Raw genomic sequence first — 12,172 nt, 5'->3', positions numbered from 1 at the left:
ACACTATGACTTTTTTTTATTTAAAGTTCATATAAGAAATATAAGGGTTGCTCTGTAAGGAGTTACAATGAGACACTAATATATCAATATACAACTAATGAAGAGTAGAAATCAAGAATGGAATAAGATGTCAGATGACATGCAAAGTTGACTAAATAGAGGGGAAGGGAAGTAATTTGAATGGTCACACTATTTAAGTTACTTATGATACTTCCAATGACCTGCCATTTGAACTCTAATTTTTAAAAGCAGGAAAGAAAGAGTATTATACATGGAACATAGAGCAAACTATGACTTTGAAGATTTTAGTGAACAAAAGAAAGTTTCTTCACAATATCACCGATTCCAATCAGATACTAATATGAAAAAACTAATTCAAAAAAAAAAAAAAAAAAAAAACATTAGGAGTTAATAAGAATGTGTTAGATCACTCAGATAGGGATGCAATAATCAATTAAGTACAATGAATAGCTTAAAATTTATATTTTATGTTCAAATGGAAGAATATAAATTTAATTTGCATTAAATTACTATAACATTACAAACCTATGTTCCAAGGGATAAAATTACCAATCTTGTTACTTTCTACAAGATGTGCCAATTTTGCATCTTCTTCTGGAGTCCAGTATCTGGAAATAGAATTTAGGCTATGATTTTTCTATTTAATCAATCTTCTGCCCTTATTCTGCAAATTTGACATTTACACAACATTAAAAAAATAAATAAATCATTTCCAAATGTTAATTTTTTTCTTCATTGCTTATTCAGGATAAGGATATTTACAGTAAGAGGATTTTTAGAGAGGCAATATATGTATATTGTTTATTTGGATCATTAATATAATTTTACTTTCCAACCTTTATTCTTTATTTTTAAAAAAAAAAAAAAAAGTACACAACATTTTTTTAAATTTAAGACATTTTAGTACAAACTTACTTTTTATGCATAGCTGTATTTAGACTTCTCTGGTATCTTTCAAAACATTGGATAGCTGATCTTCCAGTCTAAAATGAAACAAAAAAATATATGAAGTCATAATTACAGAAGCTATAAACTCTGAAATATAAACTATATATATTCTTTAAAAAATGCTTACCAAATTACAAAAAAAAAAAAAAAAAAAAAAATCTTAAATGATTTTATTTTCCAAACAATTTTAAGATTCAAAATTAATTAATTCAGAGATTACAAGTAAATTAGAAATAATGATCAGAATTTAAAAATTTAATTACAAATATTGTCATCTAAAATATTCCCAATTTTAACAATAAAAAATAAACCACTAAAAGTGTTTACAAATGTAACAACCATCAAATGATTATTTACATAATAATTTGTAATGTCTTATATAATAAAATAATTTACACTTCCTTAATAATTTATAATTCTTAGAAGTGAGAATTTCCAGAAAAATATTTTCCCGATTTGGGGAAAAAATTAATACAAATATAAATTTATAATTCCATAAATGAAGTTTTTATTTTAAAAAATGGACCTGAATGGAAAATGTCATGTAAATTGTCATTTCTTGTTTCAACATGGATTCAAAGGAGAAATGGCACAATTTAATACAAGGTTTATAAGATTTAAATTTGTAAATAAAGGAAAGCATAAATCTCACATTACATGCAATCAAAATCTTCCAATCTAAAATTTATGAATGGCTTATATCAATTATGATGATAGGTAACTTTTTTTTTGTCCAAACTTAAATCTGGCAAATTTTTTTAGAATCTCTGAAGATATTAAACTAATAAAGGAAATATTGTATGCCCCCCCAAACCCCTTTTGATATTTTTTCAATCTAATACTCACTTCTACCCCAGTTCATGGTCTCTGTTCTTTTTTCAGTAATATTTTTAATAATATATATAGCTTTCTTACACTTTGTATATTCGAAACAAATGAATTTTTAAGGGCATCACACTTTGTGCATCAAAAATTCAGTGGAAAGCTTTAAAACACATTATGCATAACAATATTACCAAAATGCAACAGATGATCTTTCAACACCATTAAGATGTATTCACAAAACAAATATGCTAATAAATATAACCAGAAATTAGGTAATGAAGACAAATATGATTTTCATGCAATTTTGACATTTGATTTCATTTAGATAGTTTGTTCTCATATAAAGCAGCATAAGTGTGGAATAACTAAAATAATGATACTTAGAAACTTTCTATCAATTTAAAAAACTGTTAAAGGAACCATGCTCATCAAGTTATGTATAAAAGGATTAACTGAAATCAAATACTGTAATTTTGAATATAAACCAAAAATGTGTTTCTTCTTCAAAAATCTATCACAATTTTCAAAAAGTAAAAATTGTATAAAATCCAAAATAAAATTTTAAAAGGAAATTCCTGTAATTTTGAAACATGTTATCACGAAGGTAATAATATTACAAAGCAGGTAAAGTGGGCAGAATATTTATCAATCAAGTCCTTATAAAGTAAACTGCCAGACACAGGATGTCACTTAAATCTAGAAAAAAATTCCCTGTATTTTCCTTATAAGTCCAAGCAGTATAAGAGAAGTGTGTATGTTAACAGAATAACAATATAATCTTGTTTTAATAAGTAGGAAAAAGAAAAGGGAAATAAGCAAAAATTCAATATTACCAGAAATAATAGTATATTACATGAATGTTTATATTTACATAAAAGCGGAGGTGGGGTGGGGGGCAATTTTCTTTATTATTGACTGGAATTTTGCAAGGCAAATTGACATGTTGAGTGCAAAAAGATATTGATCAATTACCTAACACTCTCTAATTTAAAGTATTGCAAAATAATAAATGCAGGGGAAATAAAACACAAAACAATCATAATACATATTATTGATTACTTAAAAAAAAAAAGCATTGCAAATAGGGTATATAGTGAGAATCTGTTGTAAAAATTAGGAACTTTTATTATTAAATATTAAATTTACATAATAATTCATGCGAGTTATTTTTTGTAATTAAATCTCTATTTAAATATACATCACATATAAAAATACAAACATTTATTAATTTCTCATGAGGTACATTTATGTACAAATTATCAAAAACATAAGTATTAAGCTTATTAACATTATTGACTTTTAGAAATTTCAGAGCTTCTTTGTTGCTATTTGTCGTAGTAAAAATTAAGCACTTAAGCAAAAAAAAAAAAAAAAAGTATTTGTATATAAGTATGCATATTTAAACTGCATATTTCCGAAGCATATAACTTTTCTGTTTTATAATAATGCCCAGTTTTTATTGAAAAAATTTATAAAAATGAATTTTAAAAACTTAAATTTTATGTCTATACAATAGATTTTAAATAAACATATCAAATTTTATTTACCTAGCTCTCTTCGTTATATAGTTATCATACTAACTTATATTCGAGCAGCTGGACAGACAAACTGACTTCCTCTAAATGGATGTCGCTCAAAAGTATTTTTGTGTTACTGCCGGATATTTTCCGAAAATGCGTTTTTCGATTACAAAGAGGTTTGAAACGTGGAGATTCGTCGAAATCTCGAGTTCGAATTTTTTGACGATTGCAATACTTTCTCTACATTTTGTATATGAGAAAGTAAAAATGCTTCTTCGAATAGTTACATATAACTCAAAAACGGAATGACAGTTATATCAAATTTGGTACGGGATTTTGTGACTACAAGCCAAGCATTGTGTCAAGTTTTGGTTTCAATCATTTGAGAAAAACGTGTCTAAAACACAAATTCGGTTTTTGGATACCATTAACGCATGCCAAGGATTAATCGCCAAAAAACTCGTCAAGGATGACACGAAAGATTCAGCCAAAATACTAAATTCACACCAGATGTTAATATGTCGTAAATATTGTAGGCCGATGATATGCAAAGCTTTCTCAGTGATGACAGGAGAGTGTAGTGATCGTAGCGCCATCTTTTATTCATGTCATTCTAAAGCGCTATCTAGAGAGTGTAGTGATCGTAGCGCCATCTTTTATTCATGTCATTCTAAAGCGCTACCTATCTACTTTCCCTAATACAATTTATGTTAATACTTCGCCCGGGGAATCTCCGTTCTATGTATACGTGCGCTAAGCAGTGATGTTCCGATAGTTGTTAGTGAAATAAAGAGTTTATTTTTCTACTAGCGATGAAATGCTTTATACAACATTCTACATGAACATCACCACAAGAGAGTATGTGAGAAAGTTTTAGGGGAGACAATTCCAGCTGGTTTAGAAAATACCGAGTTGCTTCAAAATGTAACAAAACTCACCAAATAAAGAATTTTATTCAATGAACTTATTAAATTTTTTAAAATTTAAATTAAATCAAAGAAAACAATTTTTTTTAATTACAACTTTAAAAGCAGCAAAATAATGTGATTCAACGATTTGAAGAAGCAATGTTATTATTTTGAATTTCATTATAATAAAAATCATCGTTATAAACTGTGTCAAAACTATTTTATCAACAATTATTAAAACTAAAGGAAAAAAAAACATTTATTCAAACAAAAATTTTATCAATGAAAAGCTATACATTTTTTTTAACATTTAAAATGGTGTTAAAATAATTTTTGAGGGATAATATGCTTTGATGTAATGAAGAAAATACGTCAAAATTCTGTTTTTGTTTTTTTTTAAAAATTAAACTTTGAATTAAACATTTTAAGAAATCCATTCTTAGTGGGTCTCTAATGCCCAAAAGATAACTTCCCAAATTTCATGCTCCCAACTTCAATGGCTTTATGCCAGGCATTGTTTAGGACAAACCTTTATATATTAAAAAAAATTCATTAGAAAAAAAATTCCTTAATAAATATAAAAAGAAAAAAAATCCTCATAAAATAATATAATCTATATCCTAAAAAATAAAAACTTTATTTTTTTTTATTTCGTAAAAAATTTTTAAGTACCAGAACAACTTTTTTTTCTTGGTAAAAACTATAATTTGGCAAGGCTGGTCCAGCAAATAAAAATTTTCGTATGAACGGGGGCATTCAAAAAGTACCGTGATAAGATATCACGATTATTGAAAGCTTTAGACTTCACATTAAAATTTCATCATACTAGATTTTATACGATTGACTAACATAATCAACATACCAAAATTAATTACAATTCAATATAGTGCAGATAAATACCTGTAATAGGACATTCAAGCTATTGTTCCCAAACGATATATTAACGAGAATGATGATCGAATATGTTAGTGTTTTTAAAGCAACTTTTCTCATATTCGATATACCAACTTTTTGGTGCATCTAATTCATCTTACTGTCATCTTAATTTCCGTTGATTTGATCAATCTGCATATCCTTCTTTAACAACAATTAAATATATACTTACCAGGTATAACTTAAACAAATTCTTCAATATCTGAAACATTAAAAATTGAAGTTCAAATGTTTTTCGATTTGCGATAAGTAGGGCACACAATACGTATTTCGTACTGCCCCTTCTAATCAACTATTCCAGTATTTTAATAAATGAAAAAAAAAACAAAACAAAACAATTAAACGTAAATAGTACAGAAGAAACCCCTGGATTCCTTCTTGGAATTCTTCGTTTCTTTTCCAGTACATATGGTAAACAAGTTTTTATGATCAGGATTTCGAATTATCATATTCAACATGTGGGGAAGCAAAACAAAACTAAAGCTTTCTTCGCTATTCACAAGGAAATTAGGCCCTTTTTTAAGGACCTTTTCTGAAAAGTAAGTACTTTTAAGGTGCTTAAAAGTGGTTTTCAAATTTAAGCACTTTTTATGAGAATTTTTTTTAAAAAATCCATTCATAGATTTTAGATTTTTTTTTTAACTGCTAGTTCTGGTATTTAAAATTTTTAAAGAAATAAAAAAAATAAGGTTTTTCAGAAGTTTTTATTTAAGCATCAATTATATATTATTATTTAATATAGCACCAATTTCTGCAACATATCAAGTATATATAGCATCAATTTCTACAACTTCCTCAGACTTTCTCTTTTCTTTTGCAGCAATTTAATTTGCAAAGCTATATTGCATTTGCTGGACTCTCCCCCTGCCCCTAAATTTTTTCTGCTTTTTTAAACCTTTATTACACCTTACAATACACACTAATTTTGCATACTGTGGTAAATCTCTTGAGATCAAAATATTTAAGATATCTCTATTAAAGTTTATGGCATCATACACAGTTCTTAAACCAATTAGTTTTCTTTTAACAAGCATATCCCTGTTGATACTAAATCCATTTTTCATATTTGTACTGCCATGTGACAATACAAGAATTATTATTGTTATTATATGAATCTCAAAAATTAGAACAAAAATTATGTAACGAATTTCTTCAGTAAATGAAACAAGCTATTCTTTGTATTCACTTATAAGTCTTTTCACGAAAATTTCAAATTGGATTTTAGCATGTTCTGAACATACAGTCAAAATTTGTGTGCTGGGATAAAAAAGTAAATCAACTATTCACTTTGCTATTCAATAAATATGGATTTAAACAAGATTTTTTTATATATATTTCAAGAAATTTTTAGATACACAGTCAAATATTTTTTTTTTGTAGTATTCCTCACAACATAAAACTCACTGCTAAAGTGCCTTTGTTTAAGTTCAGAAGCTCCATTTTTATTCAAGTAGCTGTGGTCACTATTCCAATTAAAGATACTTTTTCTCAGTCTTGGAAATTGGACTGATCTACGCAAAAGAAAAAGGATAAGATTAAGTGAATGATATTGCTTAGTTCTCAATTTTAAAGTTTGTTTTTAAAATTCCTATATTTTCTTCCAGATTTTCTTAATGCTAAAGTAACCCTGCAGACGGCCCCCAAGGTGGGCATTTTTAAATCTGTTAACTTTATCTGTACATAATACTATTAATTTGCTGCCTAACATAAAATCTGTGCTAATGCTATTTTCCTTTTTGTTTAAAGATAAGTAGGAAGATAAATTTTTACATGGCAAATTTAAAACTATAGGTAATTGGATTTGGAGAAAATTCTATTAGTTTGTTTGATTAGAATTTTTCTGTAAATCCTCCATCTAATGCAAAAAACCAGAGATAATAAATAAATTAAAACATAAAACATCTCATTTTCATAAAAAAATTAATTTGTTTAATTTAAAATTAATTTTTTATCAAAAGAAATAAAAACTATGGAAATAAAGACTATATTTGATGCAATACATTTTTTAGCAATTTATCATTTGAGTCTGACTAACCAAAATTTACCTGCATTATTTGCAAGATTAGCATATCTGTATTTAACCTTAAAGCTACTCTGAGTCGTGCTGGGAAATGGGATAAATGATGGCAATACTGCTACAATTATCACTTCATCAGCCCAGGGTGGCTAACATTTTTGCAGTTTGAATTTCCCTGACATTTCCAGTTTTTTTTTAAGAAATTTCCCAGACGTTTCTAAGATCTTCAGAATGATTTTGCTTTATTTTATTCTCTTTAATTATGGCATAGTATTTACTTAACTTTATTGGAAACATTTTTCTATTCTTAACTGAAATCAATGTAAAATAAAATTTAAATCTTGGGATAAAACATCATTTTCACTTATTGAATTTCAGATAAGGACCAACTATGTAAAACCCTTTTTTTTTTTTTTTTTTGCAAATACATTAACCAACACTAATAGATACATGCCCATCTAGACCAATTTTTAGCCAACCAGTCATATCTCAAAACTATTTGTCAAATTTACTCACAAAAAATGCAGTACAAAAGAATATGCACATTGGCAGAGTACTTAAGAATAAAATGATTAGTTTCCTTCCAGTAGGATCTCTATTATCCATACTGAAATCTAACAGGGGAAAAAAAAATTAAAATACAAAATGAAATCTATGCTTCAAAATGAGAAAAATTGTTTAATGAAATCAAAATTGAATTTACTTTTAGCTCACTAACTATAATTTTTTAAAAAAATTGGAAAATTGGTCCTTAACAATTTATATAATGAATGCTACTCTTCTCTTAAAAAAATTTTTTTTTAAAGGAATGTGTACCTATAATGAATCAAAAAATTAATTTCTTGTGTTTAATATTATTTTTAAATGATAGAACATTTTGTTGAATGTATAGAAAATTTTATACAAGCAAAAAAAAAAAAAAAAAAATAAAATAAAATAAAAATAGTAATAACGTCCATTTCATGCCATCCATTCATATAAAGAATTTAGTATTCCATGTTCATAATGTTTAAAAATAAACAAAAAAAAAGTATTTTGGAAATAAGATGGGAAAAAAATGGTATTGTAAAATACTTATTTAATTAAGATAAATTATTTTGTAATTATAATAATGGATCATTATTTTACAACCAGTTTTGAATATTAATACCTAAAATTAAAATTTTCGATCTTGTAACACATGGTATGATCAATTTGACGTTTGAAGGAAGATAAGGGGAGGAGAATAATTCGATTTATATCTTTTTAAATAAAAGAAACCTATTAAGGCTTAAAATCATAAAAGTAACAGGAGCTGGGCAACTTTCGGTAATTATGTCAAAAACTGGAAAAAAAAGCAAACAAAAACTTTCCTCAAAAATATTATGTATTTATACATATATGCAATAAATTAGGTATAGTGGTTAATCTTTCTCTTCCATAGTTTATTTTAGACTTATAGTAGAAGTTTGATTCTCATTAGTTGCAATGATGTTTCATTCTACTTATGAAAAAACACCAACATATTATCATGTTCGATACATTTACCGATTTATAAAAAAAATACCAGTTTTATAAATTTCTCTGACTTTTTCCGACCTCCCGGAATTTCCTGGTCAGCTGACTACCCTGATTTAACTTCCTAACATATTATTTAAAATTCACGTAACTGCAATAAAGCGAAACTTTTAGAAATTATGAATAGGTATGAAAACAAAATAATATTAAAAAGTTTGTGAAATTAAAAATGAAAATTCAAACAAATATATATATATATATATATATAAAGATAAATAGACCTTTACATAAGCTGATTTAAGAGTTTTAGCCTTAAAAAAAGTTCCAAAAATTCACAGTTATATGGTATAAAGTATTTGGTACAATCAATATTCCAGGCAAATTAGTCAATCACCAAATATGGCTAGTACATAAAAAAAGATAACAGAATTTGCAATGAAGAATCTTCATAAGTTTTAATTAAACCAATAAAATATAAAGGATTTTGGTAAATAACTAGATTTCTAAAATGGAAATATTTTTAAAATAAAATGCAACTCCAATCAACCTGTAACTCTTCGGCAATAGCATCCCAGTTTTTGCCACTGTACTTTTCCACCAACTCTTTTAATTTCCTATCTTCTTCTTCTGTGAATGGATCTTTCTTAACGAAAATACTCATATAGTTATTCCACATTATTTCACATTCATCTCCAGTTCTATATCCATCAAGCTAAAAAACATATGCAAAAAAAAAAAAAAAAAAAAAAAGTTAAGGTAACAATACTAATTTTGTACATGCTATACCTTGATTAATAAAAGAACTTTGTAATATATATATAAGTAAAAAAACCATGTTAATAGGAAAAAATCAAAATTAAACCAAATAAAAAAAGAATCCAGCCTGAAGATTTTTTCAAGGGCAACCCTGTGGCAGGGATTCAAAAAAAGGGATTTTTTTCTGTGAAGGAATGCAGACTAAACAGTCTAATAACGATTCCTCAAGAGACCCGAAAATAAATTGATTAATAAAAGAATTTTGTAATATATATATAAGTAAAAAAACCAAGTTAATAGGAAAAAATTATACTTAAACCAAAAAAAGAATCCGGTATGAAGACTTTTTCAAGGGCAACCCTGTTGCAGGGATTTTTTTCTGTGAAGAAATGCAGACTAAATAGTCTAATAACGATTTCTCGTGACCCGAAAATCCACTGAAATTAGGTTTAACAGTTATACCATTTTAACATAAAGGAAAATACAAAACAATAAATTAGAAGAATACATCCACTAATAAGGACAAATACAACAACAAAAATAACAATATAATAACACTCAAACTAGTAATGAGAACAAAAAGGAAAGCACATACAAGCAGCTGTTTAGTCTGCATTCCTTCACAGAAAAAATCCCTTTTTTCGAATCCCTTCCTGAGGGTGACCCTTGAAAAAGTCTTCAGGCCGGATTCTTTTTTTATTTGGTTTAATTTTGATTTTTTCTTATTAACTTGGTTTTTTTACTTATGTCTCAATTCATCCATGTTTTAGAAGTAGCTGCATTTGCGCTCTCTAATTACTATGGTGCTTTTCCTCTTCCTATTTTGGTTTTTTGTTTGAATAAGAAATAATTTTTAGTTGTGATTCCAAAACTATTTAGTTTCGTCTTCAAACTATTTCTAACTTTAGGTTGGTTATATATATATATATAGATTACAAAATTCTTTTCTCTCTCTCTCTATATATATATATATAAGCCAAGCATATCAAACTTGTATCACAGAACATTATAATTAATTTCAAATAAACAGTTTTAAAATTAAATGTGATATAGATTGATTTGATATACAGCTGAGTCTTAATGTAAAAAAGTGATAACTGATGTCAAGTAAAAGAAAATGCAGATAATAGGGAAACAGAAAAAATGACGATTGTCTACCTAAAATAACTTTATTTGATATTAAACTTCTATAATGATATATTGCTATATATATTAAAAAAGAAAAACCATATAACCAGAAATATATTATTTGATATTAAACTATCATGATATGAGCCGTTTATTTTGAAAGTGGGGCAAGTCCATTTTTGAAAAAAAAAAAAAAAAAAAAAAAAAATGGGGATAATGCCAATTATAGATAAAACTTGTTATGATCTTTTTATAAGTAAAAAATTTACAGTAAAAAATATTTGGATTCTAGTATTTTGGAGATGGAAGTTTTAGCTCTTAACAGTATTCCAAATCTGTTTATTTTGAAAGTGGTGCAAGTCCATCTTAGATTGAAATTATATTTGACTGAATATATTACGGCAAAATTTAGCTCCAGTTGCTCTATGGTGAAGGAAATGTGGCCATTTGAAATCATGCCTGAAATCTAGGGTGTTTCTATTTATCTATTTTTGATATTGAAAATCGGTGGTTGTACACTATTTTATGAATAATAAAAAGTATATCTTAATTTTGTGTGTCGATGATAATGTTTACTTCCATCGCCGATTATTCAGTCCAGTGACAACGAAATAAATATCATTGATCACAAATTTTTATTGTCAGGACATTCATTTCTACCGAACGATTGTGATTTTGGAGTGGAACTATCCAGTAACTACTCAATCCAGAAACCAGCTCTTCCTTGCATATTCACCAGGATTATTATAAAGTAATACAAAATTGTCGAAAACATAATAAATTTTTAGTAGATGAAATGAAACATGGAAATTTATTTTCAACCCAACCTCTGGAAAAAGCGGTTTTAAAAAGAAAGAAAAATACCGATGGAGAAACCGTGAATTGATTAACTATATGCTGGATCAGATTTACAAGGGACGTACCATACAAAATGTTCAACAAAACTTTGATAGAACGAGATTTTGAATTTAAAATTATCGATTTGTCAACACAACGAGAAAGATAAATAATTCCAAGTAATTTCAGAAATATAAAATTATCTTTTATGTAAGAAATAAGAGATTTAATACATCTGAAAAATACTAGGATATGATGGATTTAATACCATATATACCTCCTGTTCATCAAGAATATTTAAAAATGTCAAATCTTGAATGAAATTCAAATTGATTATACCTACGTATAAACTGAAATATATAATTTCATTGAAATTTTTAATAAAACTGAATTGTTTGTTGTTATGTTATATTTTCCACTAGAATATTCTTGGTTTTGTTTCCCTTTTTATCAAATGAATAAATATTTATAAAAATTTGAATAGTATTTTTTTTTTCTTAAAAAAAGGCTGATGCAAATGAAATATTATTTCCCAATTAAATGAAAGATTGCAATAATTCTTTAACTTTGAAAGTGAGGCAAGTTCATTTAGTTATAATGGAACTCTTATTTTTTTAGTCAGCACTGTAAACACTATTGGATTATAAACTTACATTATCTGGTTGCACAAAATACAAGAAATATATCTATTAATACTTACCAATATTTTTAAATTTATTGAAACGCAAACATTTAAATATCTCGCACTAACAAAAAATGGACTTGCCCCATTTTCAAAATAA

General features: G+C 26.6%; 1 protein-coding gene across 2 annotated transcripts in view; it reads right to left on the bottom strand.

Moving 5' to 3' along the window:
• LOC129988373 (snRNA-activating protein complex subunit 4-like) overlaps positions 1-12,172 on the bottom strand; it is a 73,225-nt gene that overhangs the window by 39,102 nt on the left and 21,951 nt on the right. For both annotated transcript variants that reach the window (XM_056096588.1, XM_056096589.1), the window contains exons 10-12: positions 9,217-9,381; positions 937-1,004; positions 547-629 (exon numbers count right to left, since the gene is read on the bottom strand). In XM_056096588.1, coding sequence (XP_055952563.1) covers positions 547-629; positions 937-1,004; positions 9,217-9,381 — 316 coding nt within the window. The remainder of the gene's footprint in view (positions 1-546; positions 630-936; positions 1,005-9,216; positions 9,382-12,172) is intronic.

Source organism: Argiope bruennichi, chromosome 10, assembly GCF_947563725.1.
Source record: "Argiope bruennichi chromosome 10, qqArgBrue1.1, whole genome shotgun sequence".
In the NCBI taxonomy this organism is placed as follows: Eukaryota; Metazoa; Arthropoda; class Arachnida; order Araneae; family Araneidae; genus Argiope; species Argiope bruennichi.
The sequence above is the reverse complement of the archived record's forward strand: the minus strand, read 5'-3'. Positions and strand labels throughout refer to the sequence as shown.